General features: G+C 41.1%; 1 protein-coding gene across 1 annotated transcript in view; it reads left to right on the top strand.

Annotated features, from left to right (window-relative positions):
- IMMP2L (inner mitochondrial membrane peptidase subunit 2) overlaps window positions 1-22,387 on the top strand; it is a 486,662-nt gene that overhangs the window by 366,389 nt on the left and 97,886 nt on the right. Inside the window, exon 6 of the mRNA XM_081102273.1 lies at window positions 16,642-16,744. Within this exon, the coding sequence (XP_080958399.1) occupies window positions 16,642-16,744 (103 nt within the window). The remainder of the gene's footprint in view (window positions 1-16,641; window positions 16,745-22,387) is intronic.

Raw genomic sequence — 22,387 nt, 5'->3', positions numbered from 1 at the left:
TTTAAGGAAGCAGGAGGGATGAACGACTCAGCCCTCTTTCATTTACCTCGTGCTTGCGAGTTTTTGCCTTTGGTTTGATTTTTTTAAAAAATATACTTGTTTCTTCCTTTGCATTTTAATGGGATACTGGAAAGGAGTGTACTGGTCAAGGGGTCAAGGCTATACCTACGCCTTGGGAAGCGGGTGCCCAGCCCACTGCTTTACTATTGCTTGTACTACCAGGAACCCTTCTTCCAGGAACCCTTCTACCTCCAGTGGAGAAAGTTCTCGATGCACTTACTGCGATTTCAGTAGAGGAAATTGTTTTGATGCACATTTACAGCTCCACCCCTCGCCTGAAGTAAAGACACACACTTGCCGGTAACTCTTGAATAGAAATTGAAGGATGAGACAGGCGGAAGCAGATAGCAGTCAGAGTTGTCTCTTTCTTCCCTGATAAGTGTGGGTAGAACTAGAGAAAATATTTTGCTTGTGTTGGCAGAGCAGAAAGTAGGGATGTTGTTGTCAGGACGGGAGGTGAAAGCATGAGTCCCGCTCAATGGTAGACACTGGACACGCCACCTCCAGAGAAGGCTGCAAACTCCCTTTCAGCCCCTTGCAGCCCACGTGGTTTCTTAGAAGCCTCAGCATTTGCATGTGTGAATCCCCTTGTTTGTCCAGCTCCTGATGTGCTGTTTGAACGGGGACAAGTGATTTATTCTTGTTCTTCTGTTTTCAAGTCCACGAAGATAGAATAATTTCCACATAATTGGAACCAGAGCGTGGCTGCTGAAGTAGCGTTGGCGAGTGCTTAAGAAACCCTCAAGGGAGAGATGGTGTTGGCATAAATTAATGCCTTTCCATTTGCATTTTGTAATGTGCTTTTAATTTTACTCTTAAAGCGGAACTTGAAGTGATGCATTTTTATAACTTCTGTCTTTTAGATTTCAACTGCTTAGCATACAAGATGGCATAGGTAAACATTGATGAGAAAGCATGACACCCCTGGTTGAGTAATTTCCTTTTCTGTGGCGGTGTGTATATTCTAATTTTAATTGCTAATCACTCACATTTATGAGTGGTCTTCAATAGCAAAAGCTATTAAAATATGTGGAACTGTAGATGTTTTATTTGAGGTGTGTCTTGAATAAGTGTTTGGGTCTCTTCTACTGCTGGATTCTGAAGAGTTACAATATCAACATACATCTTAAGTATCAATGCTTGCCCAGTCCCAGGGAAGATTCCATGCAGAAATGCCTAAAACCTCAAAGCCTTTTACGTTTCAACAGAAGGAGCATCGTGACTTTCCCACTCGACTCCGTGGGCAGGGTTTTCTCAGTAGAGTGGACACTAAGTCAGTTACCCAGAAAGTTCCTATCACAGGAAAGATGTTCAAACAATTCTCCCACAGCCTTCTCATGCCTGGGCCTTCACACAGCGCCTGCATGGGTTAGTGATCCAAAACGATAAATAATTTGGAAGAGAGAGAAGTTTGATGGCTTAACAAGGAAGGGGCCAGGTTGCCCTGGACGCTGAGGTGGCTGGATACAGAGCTAGTGCTTGTAAAGATACGGCTTTTTCGCCTTTAATAGCTGGTTTTGTGGATTTCCTAGAAATACCTGCTTTGACTTTCTTACTACTTTCCTGAGTTTACCAATAACCGAAAGGGCATGTAAGACTGGAGTGTAGCTGTGTAGAAAAAAGCATCCGGCAGAAGGAGGCTTGACTTGGTGAACACACGATACACTATACAGAGGATGTGTTGTAGAGCTGTACACCTGAAACCTATATAATTTTATTAGCCAATGTCACCCCAAAATTCAATTATTTAAAAGAAGAAGAATTTCTGTAGGATGGGGCACAAGTGAAACAAGAATAAAGCGTCCACGGTAAAGGCCTTCGTCCCTTCTTCTCATCCATGGGCCACACCCCGGCAGGCGGCGAGCACTGCCTTGTTCTGTCGCATGTGTGGGTCTGGATCTGACCTCTCCCTGTCCACCCTAGGGGTGTATGAGCCGCACCTACTGCAGTATGCACGCGTGAATCCCTTTGTGGGTACAGCTCCTGATGGACTGTCTGAACAGCCAGGCGTAGCCCTCCCCCCTCCCACTCCCAACCCCTCTCTCTCACTGTTGTCCTGGTTCCTTCCCAAATGCAAATCTGATCGCTCTTCATTAAAACCTTTAAATGGCTCATAACAACAACAACAAATCAATACAGAGGTTTTATTACATGCCAGGCCTGTTCAAAGGACTTTACATACGTTAAGTCATGATTATGGCTTAGTAATAAAGCTGACAGCATTGTTATAAAGTTGGCTTTATAATAATAAAGGTGACATTAACTGAGCCTTTTGACCAGACACTGTTCTACGCACATATTTTACAATGTTAACTCATCCCAAAAAATACCCCATGAATAAGGAATTTTTATTTTTCTCTTGTGGGGACTGAATCACTAAAGGTTGAGTAAGTGGCCCAAGGTCAAGTCTAGTAAGTGAGGCTGCAGCTTTCAAACCCAGGCACACTGGCTCCAGGCTCCCTGTTCTGAGTCCCGCTCAGACTGCCCCTTCCCTTGAGCGTCTGATGTCGGAGCCCAGCTCAGCACTCATCCCGATCCCGGGTCCAATCTCAGGTTCCAGTAGCATGGCTCTCCTGGCTCACCATTCTGCCACACCGAGCAAAACAGGCGCTCTCGAACACGGGTCCTTCTCCTTGACAAGCTGGAGTCACTCACTCTCTCCGTTCCTCCGCAAAACATCTGTCTGAGGCCTGTGACCTAGAACACCCACTCGCTCAAGGTTGTGTTCTGCTGATTCTACTTACTTTTATTCCCCCGGCCAAACTGCATGCCTGAAAAAATCAGCTGTGGTTATTCCCCACACGTGTGGGCTCGTTGTACCTCTGATCGGACACATCTAATTTAACTGAATATTATATAGATCGGTGGAGCGTGAGTAAGAGAAACAGTCAACTGTTTTGAAAACTAGCATGTAACGGGGTTTTCCTTTTAAAGGGCTGTCAGATGTGGTGAGACAACTGTGAAAGCCTGGGAAGAGCCGGAAGAGCCTAGGAGGATCCTGTATCCTGTTTTGTCGCGAACATCTTTACGTTCTCACTCCAATGGGAAGAGACTAACACTGGGGCTTATAAACAGTGTGGTGTGCGTGCGGTGTAGCCAGGACTCTCAGAACTTCAGTTCCTGGATTTATACCCAAAGGGAATGGCTTTACATCTCAGACGAGCAGTGAATTCATGTGCATTATGTTTTATCATATAGCAATATGATTAAGAAATGAATGGTGATCTTTTTGGTATAATTCCATGCCATGCCAACTTAAAAAGAAATTAATGGTGATCTGGATTGTGTGGGATGAGAGGATTTCTAATCTCTTTGAAATTTGGTGCCGTATAGCTCATCACATCAATAACTAGCCAGACCTCAGTTCCAGGGTTCTTCTGATTTTAACCCATGAGGTGCTTTCTGGTTTCTCGTTTTCTACCTTTGAACTTGCTTTCCTTTTGCCTGAAATGCCTTTTACTAATCTTCTTTTTACCAACTTCAATTCATCTTCTAGTGTTAGATATCACCCACTATGCAATGTCCCCCAGACCTCCCAAGACTGTCCACCTGTTCCTCTAGATGCCTGTTAGAAACAACTGCACAGAGAAAAAAAACTGGAATTAGAAGTTTAGAGGAAATGATGAGTGTATCTACTCCTTTTCACATTTGATTTGCTAGCATGAGGAAGATGCTAGAGGACAGTCTTTTCAAGTATAATTATAAGGATAAGTCATAAACTTCTCTACTCTGAGCATCCTATCCAGACTAAGTCTATAGGACAATCGCAAACTTGACCATGACCTGAAGACTCTCGTGGTGCCTAGGCTAGAACCCATAGGACAAGGGGACCACACAGAATTTTGACTTGGGAATGATCAGCTCCAAAAATGTGGTGTTTTTTTTTTTGTTTTTTAGGGATTGTGGTGAAACTGATCATTTGTAGGAGAGAAAGAGGTTAGTAATATATGCAACCGCAAGGCAGGTCACTGAATTTAAACACACCCGAGACGGTAGACAGCCAAGTAGGTGTAGGTGGACGCCGAGGTTTCCATGGTAAGCCTATTTTCATCTAATCAAGGAGGTAATTTGTAATCCTGAAGAGAATGTAATTATGAGCATTTATGTTCTAAGTGGGATGGTTTTTGATAAGAGTGAAACAGGAGTGCTTTTATTAGAATGAGATAGATATCCAATCAGAAGGCACAGAGATTATGCTAATTGCGTGGTTCTGGTGCTTAAATGGGAACACGTTGTTCTCCTGGACTCACATTCACTGGCAAGTAGCCCCGTAACCAAGATGTGCTGGCGCTGAAAAGCCGAACCACTATCAGGCGTTGCTTCCCTGGGGGTGCTTCTGTAGCGAGCCCCCCAAACAGAGGGGTGCGCCGAATATGAATAGGCCTCAGAAAGAAGTATCAGCCCCAAGTAAAGTGGCCACATTAAAAGCGGCTTTCTGTGCTTTGTACCTGAATTGAACCTCACCTGAATTTTCTCCTCCATAATAGAAAAGCCAGAGAGAATTGCTGGAGGCTCAGGTCACTGAGAGCAAATATTCAAAGACAGTCATGAAATAACACATCCCAGGAAGCCTCAAGTCAACTTCATGTTTACAGCAAGGGGGCCTGGCTCCAGGCAGTCTGACCATAGCCTCCTTCATGCCTTGTAGCCCAGAGCAGTCAGAGGCAGGGGCCCTGCCCCCATGGCATTGTCCTGTGGGGAGGGAAGGGAAACCCCACTTACGACTTTGAAGCCTTTACTCACCTTTTACATTAGGATGCTGTTATCCTAGACATTCTCATATGGGTTACGGGACCGGGTCCTGAACACTGAAGCAATTGGTCTTGAATTAGCAAGATCCCTTGTTGGTTATGACATAAAACCTATTTTATTCATATCGACGCTTTATGAAGAATAACTCAGAGTTGCCAAATGTGCAGTCTAGTCTGGTAGCTCTTAAGAAAGCATATTCTCTCTCTGTAGTGCTATTTGAATGAAACCGTTAAAGACATAATAAGGAATATTCGGCTGGCAAACTGATTGATGAGTAAACTGATCCCTGCTGACATTAAATAGGCGATTCCACTATTTTGCAATAGTGATCATGTAAAACGCAGGATTTCAGTGCACATTTAACAAAGTCTAATTGGTTCTTGTGATGTAGTTCTATATAGAAATGTTATTGGTAGGTAATTAAAACTTTAGAAATGGCAATTAAAAATATGAAATGAAAAGTTATGTTCAAAAGAGCCTGCATCATGCTACACTTGGAAGATCAAAGGGTTTTATAGCCATTGTAGGTGATAATGAGTAGTTAATAGAGAAACAAATGCTCAAAAAAAGAAAATTGCAGGCTTTCATAAAGAACAGAAGAAGAGAAGGCAGTCAGTTCATATGCCTTGATGAAAGTTGTCTTTGTGTCCTAGAAGGCCTAAAAACATTAAATCATACAAAGGCAGGTTTCCAGAACATTCTACCCAAAGGAGGATAACAAGTTTAATTCTGACGACCAGGCAGGATGGTGCCTTAAATTTTGTCATTACAATGGATCCAGGAAAACACTGATTTTTTAGGGGGAGAGTGTCTTCCGAATCTTCATGAATTATGTCAGGAAGGACCCAACAGCCTGGGCCCATCAGCGGGCACCCCCACTCTCCCAACGTCCTCTCTTAATTTCAATCACAGATGGGGAGCAGCGTCTTGCCAAGTTGAGAATATGTTTTGTTGTTGTTCTCTTTATTTGACTTTATGTTCTTGTTGTTGTTTTTGTGTGTGTGTTTTGTTTTTGCATTCCCTTTGAAGGAGAATGAATAGACCACCCCAAAATATTTCACTGGGCATAAGGATTACTTTGACTTAGAGGGACTGGAAAGACAGGAGATGAAGTTTTCATGTGAAAGACATCCTCTCTATTCTAGAAACAAAGTAATAGTCTTGTCACCAAGAACACGAAGTTGAGACCAAGAATATTCTACACAAGCAGACCTTCTAAAGTGATTCTTACCTTCCTTTAGCCTCCCCGCATGATGTTCTGTTACGAGTACTCCTCCGTAATTGCTTCTGTTTGTTCAGCCTGCTGCACAGCATGTAGGTTCTGCCTTGTCTTTGGGTCTTTCTTTCTTTTTTTGGGGGGGGGTCCTTCATTTCTGATGAGGACTCTCATGTCACATAAAACATATAAATTTATATACATTAAGTCCTCATTTATCATCGTGGATGGATTCTAAAACTTAAAGCAAGCTAATGGATGACAAAATCAATTTTACCATGGGCTAATTGATATAAGCCAGTGTTAAGTTTCTAGGGCATCTCATTAATTTTTATAAAAAACAGTGTGAATTAAAAATTGTTTAAGGACCTGCTGTACTTTTTTCTCTGGTTGATCTGTGTCATGTCCATTTATTTCTCAGGCCCAGATGGAAACCTTGCAAGGGTAGAAGTGAAAGTTCGCCTCTCCCAAACCTTCCCGGTCTGTGGAATACATACTAGACTTTTTTGGAGATCTGTCTGTGAGGACATTTCAGTAGCGTAACTTAAACAGAAATGATTGTTAATGAGCATCCTCCTGGAACCAACATTTAACAAATTCTTTGATCAGTAAAGTTCCCTGAACCACCAAATGTAAACCAAGGGAAAGGTACACAATTCTGCAACTCATTCATTAAAAAAGCCAGTATTTTAAATAATAACAAAAGAATCTTGAAGCTACATGTATAGATCAGGATTGAGGAAAGTCTTTTTAAGCAATGCCAAAGATGAAAAGAAAATCATAAGAGAAAAAAAATCAATAATAATGTCTTTAGAATGAAATAATTTAAATATATTCATTTTTTCTGTACAGTTATCATGACTGGATGTCTTCATTACAGAGTGACTCATAAAGTATGTCCCTTAATTTATGGTTACATGTCTCAAGGAAATCACGCACTAAGGAGAAAGACGTGTTTTTTTTTTCTGTAAGGGAAATGGGATTTGAATTCCATGCTACCTTCTTTACCTGTTCTTCATAACTTAACTCTTTATAACGCCTTTCCTGACTCTCCCAGTCTAAATTAGTACCATCCTTAGGACACCTATGCAGTTAGCAAAATGCGACACTTATTCATTATTTATTCCTCCATTCACCCATTATTTCCTTGCAGATACTTCCAACTTGTTAAATTTTGTCTATAGTAGTTTAGACTGCCATAAATATTGTATAGACCACTGTGTTGCTTATGTTTTGAATCATGGTATAAACTACAGTCTTGGTGGAAGGGACGGCATCTTATTCTTTCCTGTGCTCTCACCCACACCATTTATACTGTTTCATAGAGTAGTCATTCAATAGTTGTTTAATTATATCAAGAAAGAAATACCAGCATTTCTACTGTCACAGAATTCATCAGCTTCTCCGCACTCACTAAGCATGACACACAAGATAAGACAGCATAAACTGCCACCCGCTGCTGGGATACTCAGCAGATCAGTCCATGTTATATACATGCCTGATCCAGCGCGGATGGAACCCAGTGATTGCTAAATGTCCTCTTTCTCAAATTCTCGCTATCATCGCAGTGACTTTCATGGGCAGCCGAAGGTATTTTTCATATGTATGTTTAACAGGATAAAACATCCTATATGTTCAGGAATATTGTCACATTTAAGCTCCTTATTGTATAATTGTATTTTAGGAAAAGAAATACATCAGGAATATGCATCCCTTAAAAACAGAGCTGTACTAAGAGCATTCATATTAATTTTATAAAATTAATTCTGAACTTTATTGTGAATATGTATAAATCTAACATTCAATTTAAATGAGCTAAATAGATTTGCTCTGATCACCTAGCAACAGCATGCGGTCTATTTAAAAAATGACATTTCATTTTTTTCCTAGTGAAAAGATGTTAAGACCTATTCTTTGGAAACGCAAGTAGTCCTGATCCATGGCACAATGAGCGGAAACTATGGGATCTGGTTTCTCTCGTCGGTGCCCTTCCTCTAGCTCACTCAGAGGCTTCACCTACATGCTTTCGCCTCTGTGTTTTCTGTGCAAAGAGGAATCATATTCTTTTCAACTGTGATCCTGAGAAACAACTACTTGTAGGTAGCTATGGGTGATTCAACTTCCTAGAAATTGTTACTACATTTGTTTGGATTCACCATCTATTAGTTGCATACATTTTATTTTTAACTCGATACAAGGTACAAGGAAAGAAGTATTGAGTCTTTGTACTTCAGCATTTAGATACTAAGCAAACATACAATTGGCAGCGTTGAGAGTCAGGAGAGGGAATGAATATATTGAGCAGCAAAAACTCTTACCATGTTGTGGTAACAAAGAGACAGTTGGAGTTTTTACAGTGCGGACTCTGACCATGCGTTCTATGAAACAAAACTTAGGTCACTTCCCTGCTTCAAATCCTTCTATAGGATAAAACAGCCATCAATTGTGTTTCACGATCAGGTCCTGGAAAACTTCGCTCTCATTTCAGAGACCTGCTCTCATTTTGTCTGGTATTAATATAACTGTTATTTCCCTGTTTAGTTGTGTTATTGTTATTATCAAATTCTCTGTGTCCTTTTGTTTATGTATCTTTCTTATAAGTAGCATAAAGCTAGAATTTCCCCCCAATTGGAGAATTTTTTTTCTTACCTAGATTAGTCCATTTACTTTCATTATGATTACTGGTATATTTCAATGTCATCTTACTTTGTACTTTCTATTGATCCCACTTTACCCTTTTTATGTGTTTTTTTGAATTATTTTGTGTTAACTGAGATTTTTAAATTTTCTACTGGCTAGAACATTATATATAGATTACATTTCTACTACTCTTAAAATGGTTTCAGTGCATACCGAACAAAGTAAAGATATTAAATATCTCCACTCTTCATTAGAAAAGTTCAAAAACCATAGAGAAAATATTTTCAATCACTTCCCTTCTTCCTATGTGTTATTGGTGTAAGTACTCACATGGTGGGTGGTGGGGAAGAGGCGGGGAGAGAAAACACAAGCTAGCTCTTCTCTGGTCCCTTCTTATAAGGGCACTAATCTCATCATGAGGGCCTCACCCTTAGAACTTAGGCTATACCTCATTATCTCCAAAATCCTCATCTCTAAATACCATAATACTGGGGTCCAGGCTTCAACATACATTTTCAGGAGACATAACTTAGTCATAGTTCAAGGTAATTCAATTAAGAAAGTATCATTGTTTCAAAAAATAGTGCTGGAAAATTGGATAACCATGTGCAAAAAGAAAGAGAGAAAGAAGGAAACTTGAACTTTACCATATTAACAAAAATTCTAAAACTATAAAAGTAGAAGAAAAAATAGGAGAAAATCTTTGTGACTTCTGATTAGGCAAGATTTTTTTATGGCATAAAAATCATGCTCCACAAAAGAAAAGAATTGGTTAAACTTCATCAAAATTAAAATATTTGTTAGAAGAAAATATTTGCAAAGACATGTATTTGATAAGAGGTCTTTCCAGAGTAAATAAAAAAACCATACAACTCAATAAGAAGACAAACCACCAAATTTAATTAAAAAAAGAAAAAAAACTTTAGCAGGTAGTTCACCAGAGAAGAAAGCAACTCACAGAAAATTTTTTTTTAAAATATATTTTATTGATTTTTTACAGAGAGGAAGGGAGAGGGATAGAGAGTTAGAAACATCGATGAGAGAGAAACATCGGTCAGCTGCCTCCTGCACATCTCCCACTGGGGATGTGCCCACAACCCAGGGACATGCCCTTGACCAGAATCGAACCCAGGACCCTTCAGTCTGCAGGCCAACGCTCTATCCACCGAGCCAAACCAGCTTCGGCAACTCACAGAAATTTTATCAAAACATTAGTCGTTAGGGAAATGTATACCCCTGAAATGGCTAAGGTTGGAAAGAATGTTCATTATCAAGTGTAGGTGAGACTCCTACATTGCCGGTACCATTCCTTTGGAAAACAGTTTGACAGTTTGTTAGAAGGTTAAACGTTCAGTTACTATATGACGCAGCCATATCACGTGTAGATAGTCACCCGAGAGAAGTGAAGACGTGTCCACACAAATCCTTATACACAGATGTACTTTATGGACAGTAGCCCCGAAGTGGAAACAACCGAAGTGTCCATGAATTTTTAATTGAAAAACTAATTGTAGGATATCGATACCATAGTATCGATACCATAGTATACTATTAAGAAAAAAATGGTAACAAATTGTTGATACATGCCACAGCATGGATTGATCTCAGGCCTTAGACTAAATTAAAGAAGCCGGCAGTGAAAGAGTTCCTATGGGATGAGTCCATCTATGGGAAAGGCGAGCTAAGGCAAAACAGCAGTGACAGAGAGCGGCGCAGCCAGGGTTACCGGAGCCAAGGTTGGAGGCAAGGGCGGGTTTACCTGAAGAGAGGCGCAAGGACACTTTTGTGATTACTGAAGTGTTTTACATCTTGACCTAATGGTTATGTGATTGTACAGATGTTTAAAACTCATGAATTGTATACAGTAGGCCCTCGGGTTACCTGGAAGATCCGTTCCTACGGCGACGTAATGCAATTTTTCACTGTACGTCGGAACCCACCTCCATTAGCACCTACATCACTCCCATGGAGCACACACACAGCAGTAATGAAGCGAAACAGTAAAACAATTTAAAAGAAAGATAACAACTCCTGACCTTTACTTGTGGTAAAGAAATAATAAAAAACATAAAGCACATATGTACACATGTCGAAATGACAGAACTTTTTAAAAAATACTGTACATGGGAGATGGGATGCAACCACGAAACGACGGAGTCCGACGTAACCCGAGGACTGCCTGTACTTTAAATGGCTGGATTATACTGCCTGTGCATTGTACCTTAGCCAGGGAACTCTGCTTTGAATTTCTTTATTTCTTCGATGGTAACATAGGTATGTTTTTCCCCGGCAGCGTCTCAGAGATTTTTGGGGGAGGGAGTCCTTATTGTCCTGCACTTTCATCAGTTCCCCAGCGGTGGTTTCTCTTTATTTACTCCTGGTTCGCTTTTGTTGCAGACTCTGAATTCCTGCTCTCAGCAATCCTGAAAAACCCTCTACCCCTGTCGTCCTTGTTTCAAATATTGCCTCTTCCTTGTTTCTTTTTACCCCCCTCCTTTGGGACTCTGGTTCTCCATGTCTAGCACTGTTCTCCATGTCTCTCTAGCAGCTCATGTATAGTTTCCACTTCTTCATCTCTCTGTGCTGTGTACTAAGTACATTTTTAGATACATATTCCGGTTCGTTACTTCTTCCTTTAGCTTACACTAATCTGGTTTTTGTCCACCTATTGGGTTCTTTTTCAAATGTCTGCACTTTAAAAATAGGGTAGTGTTCCTTGTGCATCTTTTTAATTCTCTTTCTTAATTGTACAAATATCCAATCGTGTATAATTGACATTCTGTGTTGTGCACACTCACTGTTGAAGGCCTGGGGTCTGACCTGCTCTTTGCTGTCAGTTCTGACTCACTAACACTGGTTATGTGCATGTGAGTTCTGTTAGTTTGAATCCTGAGTTCCTATTGGCTGGGACTTGCTATAGAAAACCTGGAAACTGAGCGGGCGTGTTATTCCCCAAGAGTTATATTTCCTCCTCCCGGCCTCCTGGGGCCAATTCAAGTTAATTCCGAAGAATAGGTCTTAACATCTTTTCTCTAGGTCACAGGTGTGAGTCTGAGCCCCGATCTCACCTGACAGGAGGGTGTGGGTTTTCAAGGAAGATTTTTCCTGTTGCTGATGCCAACCCTGGATAGACCAGTGCTCACTCGTTTCCCTTTGCTGATGGCAAATCCCTTTTTCTTGTTCAGTCTGTCAGTGATGGGAAGAGAGATCTCCCCTTAACTTCTGATCTTCCTGAGTCCAGAACCCTGGGCTGCAGGTCTCTTCAGGACCCAGGGGTCCAGGTTGGGGAGCAGTGAACAACCTCAGGGCAGCCTCTCCCTGGGACAATGAGAAAAATCAATGAAATGGTTTGAATAATAAAGGAATGAAATATTCCAATCAATCATGATTTAGTAATACTAATTACTTAAGTTAAGAATGTGTGTGCGTGTGTGTGTGTGTGTGCGCGCGCACACATGCCTGGCTAGCGTGGCTCAGTAGTTGAGCATTGACCTATGAACCAAGAGGTCACAGTTCAATTCCAGTCAGGGCACATGCCCAGGTTGCAGGCTCAATCCCCAGTGGGGAGTGTGCAGGAGGCAGAGGATCAAGGATCCTCTCTCATTATTGACTAGAGGCCTGGTGTATAAAATTCATACACTTGGGGAGTCCCTCAGCATGGCCTGAGCCCTCTTGCAGTCTGGGAGCCCTTGGGGGATGTCCGACTGACGGCTTAGGCCTGCTCCCAGGCCTGTGCCGTCAGTCGGACATCCATAGCGCTGCCACGGAGGCGGGAGAGGGTCCTGCCACTGCCGCTGCACTCACCAGCCATGAGCGCAGCTTCTGGCTGAGCAGTGCTCCCCCTGTGGGAGCACACTGACCACCAGGGGACAGCTCCTGCATTGAGCATCTGCCCTCTGGTGGTCAGTGCACAGATTAGCAACTGGTCGTTCCACAGTTCGGTCAATTTGCATATTAGCCTTTTATTATATAGGATGTTTCTATCTCTTTCTCACTCTCTCTTACTCTCTGAAATCAATTAAAAAATATATGTATAGTTTTAAAAAGCGTGTGTGTGTGTGTGTGTGTGTGTGTGTATACCTGCATATGTATGTATTTGGGAAATTTGGATATGAATTTGTTCCTGTTGTTGTGTCAAGGATTTCATAGATAATTTTGTATTCAACTGATGACACTCAAGGGAGTCAAAAACTTAAAAAGCAACCATTGTTTTCAAGGTCAGATCAAATTTGGGCAATCATTCTTCATTCCCTTTGTAAGACCTCGGTAACTTGTCTTGGTAATGCTAGTGCTAAAAATGCCTTTTTGTAGACAGGTAGTTAGAGTACCATAAGGAACTCATTTTTGACTGTCAAAACCATATTATTTGCAGGCCATAGATATACACAACCCTGAAGGCTGATGCCTCACTTAAGTGTTAAATCACCCAAAAAGATTATCTTGTCTTTCTTTTATGTGAATTCGGGAGCGCGCAGCTATTTAAAATTCCTCCTCTGGAGGAGTTCTATTAGGAGTGTTACATTTCTTTGGCCGTCCTGGAAGGAGCCAGCTCAATATTTTATCATTATATTTTTTAAAGCTACTTTGGGTTCTTTTTTAAAAAGTCAGATTGCAGCCTGGGGAACAGACTATGCACTGTGTGTATGGCATGGATCTCACCAGGGTTGCCCGGCTCAGAGTCCTTTCATACTTGTCTGGTACGTGGGTAGACCCCTGTCTACTAGCATCGCAGCACGCAGGCGTGGAAGCGGTTAGTAGGTGAAAACCTAAACAGGCAGACAGTTCTAGAGTATCCCAGAGGGCACAGGAATAAAAGAAAAATAAGATTCGTTGTTCCATTAGAAGCAGTCTGCAGTCACAGCGCAACTGTGGGGAAAGAAATCACTGAAGCAGAGCTCAGCTCATCTTGAGAGGCTGATGATGATAGATAGTGGGGGCTTGAACACATTCTGAATTATGAAATGAAAGCAAACAGTGGACAAAGGAAGACAATAGCCATAGTAACTACCCCGTAGCGGGTTCTTCCCGTACGCCAGGGCTGTATGGAGCACTTCAGACACAGTCCCGATGCTAAGAGAATCCATTCATCAAGGGCTTACCCCATGCCACTCTCTTCAGAGAACAATTTGTTCAGTTCGGTGCTGGTAGGTGCCCTGTCCTGCAGATGAGGAAAGTGACACGTAGCCTTTCACCAGCTGGCCCACGGTCATGCAAACTGGACAGTGCTAAGTCCGGTGTGAAAGCCCCAACCGGCAGATTGCAGAGACGATGTTCTATAGCAACCTCTCCGTTACATTCTCAACTACCTGCCAACCTTCATCTCAGCCCAGTTAGGCAGGATACGGCCTACCCATTCCATGGTGAAAACCAGCAAATTAAAGTCAAAACTGAGTACCTTGCACAGGATTGCTTGTGAGTAACAGTATCAACATTAAAAGCTGGTTCATCTGTTTCTAGATTCTGCTAAATTTCCACTATATTATTCTGCCTCTGTGATCGTATTTTTCACTCACTCATTCATTTGTTTGTTTATGTAACAAGTGGTTGTTGAGCACCTTACCCCAGGCTCTGTTCTGGGCTCAGGGGGTACAGAAGTGAACAAGAACGCCAAAATTCCAAGCTTTATGTGCTGGGGGCGGGGGGGGGGGAGGGCAGGGGGAGAAGATGGGCAGTAAGCAAGGAAACCAATGAGTGACGTGTTAGTAGATGCAGTGAGGAAAAATAGTCTTATAGGGGCTAGAAGAGGATGGAGAGATGGGCGAACTGAAGCTTTCTGAGTAAGGCGGTGGGCAGGAAAACCTGTAACTGCCAGTGGCCGTTTTGTCACCCTGTCACCTTCTATCGCAGGGGTCTGGACTTCTTGGTTTCTGTGACCTTGAAACTGGATCTGAGTTTTATATTGTTTTTTCTGGCATATGGTTGACTGAAAACCTCCCATTTCAGTGCAGAAATGGCTTTATGCCGGTTTTAGTTCATATTCTGCTTGCGTGATTATTCCAAGAGACACAATGGGTAACTGTTTACTTTGTGAGTACTTGTTCATTGTAGCTGTCTTAACTCGGTGAGCAAATGCTTGGGCTTCCTAGGAGAGGGTGCCTTGCCAACAGTTAAGTGAAAGAAGGGCCTTTTCACTGTCCTTCGTACTTGATGCGGGATGTTAGTTCCTCGAGGCCATCTCGTGAGAAAAGCACTCGGGATGCCAGGAACTAAGAGGCTGATTTAACCGAACACGTGTATTCCAGAGTCTCTGATGCTCAGATGTGTGCAGCTTGGTGTTGCTTTCCTTTAAAGGCTGCAACTCTCCTCCCAGGAGTAATGAAAAATAAACAGCACTCATTACGGTTGGCTTGTAATGGCCACAACATCGCTTCCTCGCTTCAGTGATTTACTGATCGAAAGCAAAGTAATTCAACATTGAAATTATCTGGAAAATTAAAAACCATTCTAAGTAATGACTAGTTTCAATTTCTGTAGCACCAATTGATGTTTCGTTGTCCTTTTTTATGCATCCTTCTGCACATATACAACTTGCTGACAAACATGGTCTGATAGGGACTCCACCTCCAAGAACCGTGGGCCAAGCTGTTTCTGGGCTTAACTCTATAGACTGGGGGGTGACATTCATGCATTCAGTTATCCAACCAACATTTTTTGAAAAGCTTCCTTAGACAAGGCATTTTCCCAAAGGCCTTGGGGATAAACATAAGAACAGCTAATGGTCTCTGCCCCCTGGAGAACTTATTATCTAATTGGGATAAAATGTTATTCTAATTCTGTCCCTTTAATTGAACTGTTGATAGTATAATTTAGCCAATCTTGTGCGGTTGGGTATTTAGGAAGATATATATTTGCTCTAAAAGGCCTGTGTTATACACCCTCATGATAAATATCTGTTTATACTTCTGATTATTTGTTTGGATCTGTACCAGGAGAATAACTATGTCAAAGGACATGAATGTTTTAGCCTAATTAATATATTTGAAAAAGTTAGGCAACAGAAGAAAAAATGGTTGCCACCTTCTCCATTGCCACAGATACTGGGCCTGAGCCTGTCTTTATTCCATGACCTCGTCACTGTGAGGACACCTCCTGCTCCTCTAAGTGTGTGTCCCTGGCCACTGATTTTTAAACAGTCTTCAGAAATGGTTAAACCTTTCCTCATTTTCAGGGGTAATATATGAACTGAAATAGTGCTGACAAGAAATTGTCAACTAACATCAATAGTTTGTGTCTAACACGAGCTCACCGAGGTTTTTTCTTGCTTATATATCTGGAATTTTAGAAAATTAAGAAGTCATGAAAAGTGCTATTAGGTGGTTTGGGAAGTTTCTTTGACTAAAAAAAAAAAAAAAAAAAAAAAGGAGATTACCACTGATCAACAGTTGAATTTTGACTTAAAAGTTAGGGAAAAATAGAATAGTATTTTTATAGGGCTTATTGAATTTCATAAAAACATATTTAGGGTATTCATATTTAGGATAAATTAAGTAGCAAAACATTTGGTGCTAATGTATTTTTTTTTAAATATGTTTTATTGATTTTTTTAGAGAGAGAAAGGAAGAGGGAGAGAGAGAAACATCGATGTGAGAGAAAAACATCAATTGGCTGCCTCTTCCATGCACCCCAACTGGGGGACTGAACCCACCACCTGGGCATGTGCCTTGACCTGGAAACCAACCAGTGACCCCTTGGTGCATGGGATGACCCTCAACCAGCTGCACCGCACTAGGCAGGGCAGTGCATTTTACTTAAGCACAGAGTTCCTACCTACAGAAGTGGGAGGGGAAACAGTGTGGATGGGGTTCAGAATTCTGATCATGTGTCACTTACAGGGGAAGTTTTGGCGTGGCGTCGAGGCTAACCCGTAGCGATCTCTTGCAGCTTGTGACAGCATGTTTGCTTCCTCATTTTGTTTGCCAGCTGTTTGCTCTCTTTTCCGTTCTAACCTCATTGGCTGTGCTGTTTCTTCCTAGAACCATGGGACACAAAAACCGCTACGTCAAGGTGCCTCGCGGTCACATCTGGGTGGAGGGCGATCATCATGGACACAGTTTCGACAGCAATTCTTTCGGGCCGGTAAGTCGCCTTGTTGCTGTCGTCATTGGATGTCAAAGGTGGGAGCAAAGGTGTGTCAGACTGTGCGCTCAAGGAATCCAGCCAAGACCCGTCATGAACCTCCCAGTGGAGCCATTGGTGTTTGATTGTTTCCTTTAGGGTCATTGAAGCCATGGTCTGTGTGTGTGTGTGTGTGTGTGTGTGTGTGTGTGTGTGTGTGTCTTGCATAGAGGAGAACACAGATGCTTCCATGAAGCTGGCTGGCTGATCCCAGTGGGAGGGTCTTCATTTCCCCCCAGAAATGCTTTGTAGCTTAAGTTTTCAGTTGGTACTTAATAGATAGAATGTGTAAAAGACCGTAGGCACCCATTTTCTACACCACTCCTTAAAAATGCAGGCATCATGGAAATCACATTGGTAAGTAACATGCTGTCAGCATTAAATTATAGCAGAAATGCATAAACTAAAAAAAAAATTGCAGAAATGCAGATGTTCCTATGCCATGCTTATAGTACATAAAATATGTGACTAAAGGGATATATATATATATATATATATATATATATATATATATATTTCAATTTGAATGTGTACAGAGATTCTCGACTTATGAACCATTACAATAAATCATTATGTAAGGCAAAGAAACTGTTAGTTACTGGGAATTGCACCTGATTTCTGGTTACCTATGTCTGCTAAAAAACTTGGATTTTCACCCAGTAGATTTCCCTAAAGTGAGTCATATCTATACTTAATATTTATGTGTAAGTTAGTATTGAACACCTTCAGATAGGTTTGCAAAAGAGTGTGTCCCCAGAGTTTTGTCTAAACTGACTGTTGGTGGTGTATATGTGACAACCTGTTTGCATATTATGAGGGATCACATGGCAGTCACCTCGACTCACCTTTGGCTAAAAGTACAGTCATGGAGATGCACTTGGATCAGAACTATAGGGTAAGTGGAATATCTTCAGGAGACTACATCACTTCCTTCTTCTAGTTGCCAGGCAACACAAACTTCTGAGATAGTCATTATTTCACAGATATAATTGACTCTTTGTGTCTTACACTGAAGATGGGACAGGCAGGTTGGAAACGTTGTCGGCCACCTGTGGTATAGAAGTGATTGCTGTGAACAAATCCAGTAACAACTTGAAAGTGAAAATAAATCACCTAAAAGCAGTTTACTTCTCTCTTCCCAATAAGATTAAATCTAATTTCATGTATCAGGTGTGGACCAAGTCTACACAAAATGGCCGTCAACTTTAGTTCAGGTTTTAATTGGTTTTCATTTTCGGTGACTCTGAGATGAAGTGTTAAAAACCATTGTTTTGCTATTGGTTGTGGGATGTGTGACAAAAGTTAGAGATGGTTTTGTTTTTTGTTTCTCCATTGACAACCATGCTGCTTGTAGCACTTCACTTCCATTTGGTTTATGTCATGCTTTTAAAGGAAACCTACTTCTTAATTACAACTTGAACCAGTCATGTGAGCCTGAGACACAAAATGACTTTGGAATGGAGTGATTCTTTTCTTTCGTTTTCATGGATATGTATATTCAGAGTGTCTTTTGGTTTATGGTTGGATAAGCTATCAATTTTCATTCACTTAACTAGCTTTTCTTTTTCGGTCAAAATTAGATGAAGAAACTTTTCGAGGGCTAAGGAAAACATTTGTTACATATGTATTAACCTATTTGTGTTTGATGAGTTGTAAGTACCTAATTTTACTTTAATCATGAGCTCTCATATTCTACATTTCAACAGCATTTATGCCTAGGAAAAAATAATTGACAGTATTAATATTGATACTCTCCAACAAGTTTTAAGAGGACAGAGGGGGGAGAAAGTGAAGTAAAGCCCCACAATCCTTATTTAAAGCTAATCTGTGATGTTTGAGTACAGAGAATTCTTATTGCATTTTTGATGAAACGAATGATTATCTGAGTAATTTGTTAATTATTTTAAAGTTCTTATAATTCTAAAAAATAAAAACTAAAGTTTTCTAATTCTAAAACTCTAAAATAACCTTGAATTTTAAAGTGCATGCAGACTTGAGAATTAATCTGTTTCCCCAGTAGCTTTCCTTTTATGTTTTTTGGTTTATGGAGAGTGCCCTTGGCGATGGTACATGGAAGGGCGGTAACTTTTCTAGGTGGCCCATCCTTTCCTGCCCTGGAGAGAAGGGAATGCACTTCTCTCCAGAGGCAGCCGGGATGGCCTCCAGGATGCTTATCTTGACTTTGTGGAGATTGATCGAAGCCTTTACCCTTCTTTTTCCTCCCGAGTAACTTCAGCAGTGCCTCCAAATACAGCGAACATGCTCTGACTCTTCGAATAGTAGATGTCCTTTATCATGGCATCTACCCAGCTCATTTGACATTGTTGCCCTCTGGCAATCACAGTGGGGCTGACTTTCTTTATACGGAAGTAGACTTAGTTCTTGTGTAAAGAAGAATAAGGAAAAGAATGTTTCATTCTGTATGTTTTTTCCTAGTGTGTTATTTCCTATTTATTTCTTAAGATTTGAATTTGCATTTCTGAATGGCTTATTGCTGTGGTATGTAGGCCCTCAATGGGATTTAACAGTTTTACAAGTAAAAGATGAACAGTGGAACATGAATTTAGAAGAGCAATATTGAGTTATAGAAACAGACAACATTGCAGCAAAATAAGTCCCGACTCCTCTCCTTCTAACTTGTTGGGATGCCATTATAGAGGGAAACTAGTCGGTACTCTGAGGATCGCAGGTGACATGTGACAATAACACACAGAGTCATGCCATCTTGGCTGCTGACCGCACCAGTCACTCAATTAGCAGGGTTTTTCTGCTCACGTCTAACAGGAAAAGTTTTCTCTTTGCTGAATCCGTCTCACATAGACGATTGATAAAGTGAGCACACGTGTGTGTGTGTGTGTGTGTGTGTGTGTGAGAGAGAGAGAGTGAGAGAGAGAGAGAGAGAGAGAGAGAGAGAGAGAGAGACTGGATAGGAAATGTTTCCATTATGAGTATATCTTTATGGAATATCTTGGTTCTAAGCCTCTTGAATATATATCTTTACCACATGTTGATAGAAAACGCCCTATCTTTCTTCTCATAATAGAAATTCACCATCATAATGGCTTGAGCTTAGATTCTTAGTGTGAAAAATAGCTTTTGTATGTTTTCTTTAAAATGATAATTGTCTGGAAGTGTTTCCTGGGGCCTATTGCCACTTGCGTTTACTGGGTTATACATTAAAGACATCTGATGGTTCTGATATGGAGGCTGTGATTGCTTGGAATGTCGGGTAAGCACTTCTGTTGGTAATCCCTTTGCTCTGTGAAGCAAATTAGGGTCTTCCCTTCCCCACCGCTGCTTCCTGTAGAGGACTCTGCAACGTTTCCCACTGCAGCTATGCTGTTGTCCTTTGCCAGCATCCAGAAGCACTGACTATAATAAGGACTCATGCATCCTCTGCTTGCTTTCAATCGAAAGCACATCAAAAGCGAATTTTCTATGTGTGTGTACATGCATAGCTGTGGATTTTCAAATAGTTACTTTTAATTATTTCCAGTGAGCTACCCCTGCTTCAGTGAAAAAGGCGTGCCGTACTTCTTCCTCCCGTTTATTATAAATACCCAGTCCAGTACTTAACCTGAAATGTTTTCATAGGCATTCATTCCTTTTGGTAAAAACACAAATGGGACTCTCCACAGCCTCCGTTTAGCTCAGTGGTTCTCAACCTTCCTAATGCCGCGACCCTTTAATACAGTTCCTCATGTTGTGGTGACCCCCAACCATAAAATTATTTTCGTTGCTATTTCATAACTGTAATGTTGCTACTGTTATGAATCGTAATGTAAATATCTGATATGCAGGATATATTTTCATTGATACAAATTGAACATAAAGCATAGTGATTAATCACAAAAACAATATGTAATTATATAGGTGTTTTCCGATGGTCTTAGGCGACCCCTGTGAAAGGGTCGTTCGACCCGCAAAGGAGTCGCGACCCACAGGTTGAGAACCGCTGATTTAGCTAGTGCATTTTCTGTCTTTGACATTTTCCTGTCATTTTTATCTAGTTTTAAGTCATAAGCCACTAAGATACTTTCATCATTTGGAGTCTACTGATTTGTTATAAGGAATATATGTTTTCATAGAAATTCTAGTTATTTAGTATCTAAAATAAATACTTTATTTTAACTTCACTGACCAAAGGATGTTAGGAAAAAAAAACACACAAAAAATCATTTGCCTTAAATATTTCAAGGCAAAGATAATCTTTCCAAATGTGTGAAAGTATTTGATTCTTAGGTTTGTGATCACAGTGTCACTTTGTGAATGATTTGTGTTCAGGAAGCATGAAGCAGAGCTGAACAATTCGTGTGCAGAAGCTATGCCTGATATACTGCCTCCCTCTGAGCATGGGAAGTGCAAGTCACACTCAATAGGAATTCTTTTGAGTTCCGAGTCGCTTGGGAAAGGTCTGGTCACTTACTTTATGGACACCTAATTATTAAAATAGTAGCCCCCTGGGATGTTTTCTCAGAGCAAATATGCCCAAGAGGTGATAGTTTTAGACTAAATAGGTCTCAGAAAGATTATTTATAATGAAATGAGCTGAGGGTCTGAAAGTGAGAATCTGTAAGAAAACATTGGCATGAAGATTAAATTTCCGTGTGAACCTAGTGAGAGTCAGAAAGTTTTTACTTCTTAAAACAACTAGTGAAAAAGTGAAGGAGAGGAAAAGTTGATTTTTTTTCTTTGTATACAATACAAGTCTATCATTTATGTCTTCAAGACATTTTTTTGCATTTATTGTTTTTCCACGTTGATTTTGGCCTGGATTCCGACGGTTGGAAGGGATAGGAGAGAAAAGGACCGCGTTAACGAGAGAGGTTCCTGGGTGAGGTCATCCACGTGGGCAATGAACATTTCAGGAGCTTTACTATCTCATCATGCCTGTTTTTAACTTTTCCCCCACTTTATACATTTTGGGTAAAAAAAAAAAGTGATACAGTAAGTGGTTAACAAAGCAGTGTTCTTGGAGATGCGAGTAGTTGAAAGCAAGAGAAAGGAAAGGGAAGTTTTGATATTTTTAAAAATTAAGTTTTGAGGCCATTTGACAAAGGGAGGGGTTGGGCTGGAGTTTGGGGAGATGTTGGAAAGATTCAGAAGTTCAAGTCGTGGACAATAAGGAGTGCCCTGAACCCCTGATCATCCCGATCCTCTCGTCACTATCAAGAGACGCCCTGGTGCCCAGACAGAGGAAGTAAGAGGGTCAGTAGGTCTGAGACTGATGTATAACCCTTACCTGCGAGGAGGACAGATCACCGGCCAGATACAACCCAGTGTGCATTTTCCATGTGGGGGACCACAGAGCTCTTAGAGGAGTAGGCATCGGGTACTAAGAGCCACAAGAAGGAACTCTGAAATCCCAGAAGGGCTTGGTAAAGCAGAGTACTCTGAAGTGGGTGAAGATAATACCTGTTCGGTAAAATCTCCTATTGTGTGCAGCCCTCTGGATGCCGCCTGTGTTGTGAGTGGAGTGGTTTGTGCCTGGGCTGGTCCATGCGCTCCAGTTGCCTTGGAAACGCTTTGCTGGTACAACACCGGGTGGTCCCGTGGATGCGGAGAATGAATTGACATTTCCTTTTATTTATCTTTGAAGTGTAG

This window comes from Myotis nattereri (assembly GCF_964212035.1).
Source record: "Myotis nattereri genome assembly, chromosome: 11".
NCBI lineage: Eukaryota > Metazoa > Chordata > Mammalia > Chiroptera > Vespertilionidae > Myotis > Myotis nattereri.
This window is presented reverse-complemented; position numbering and strand designations above follow the sequence as displayed.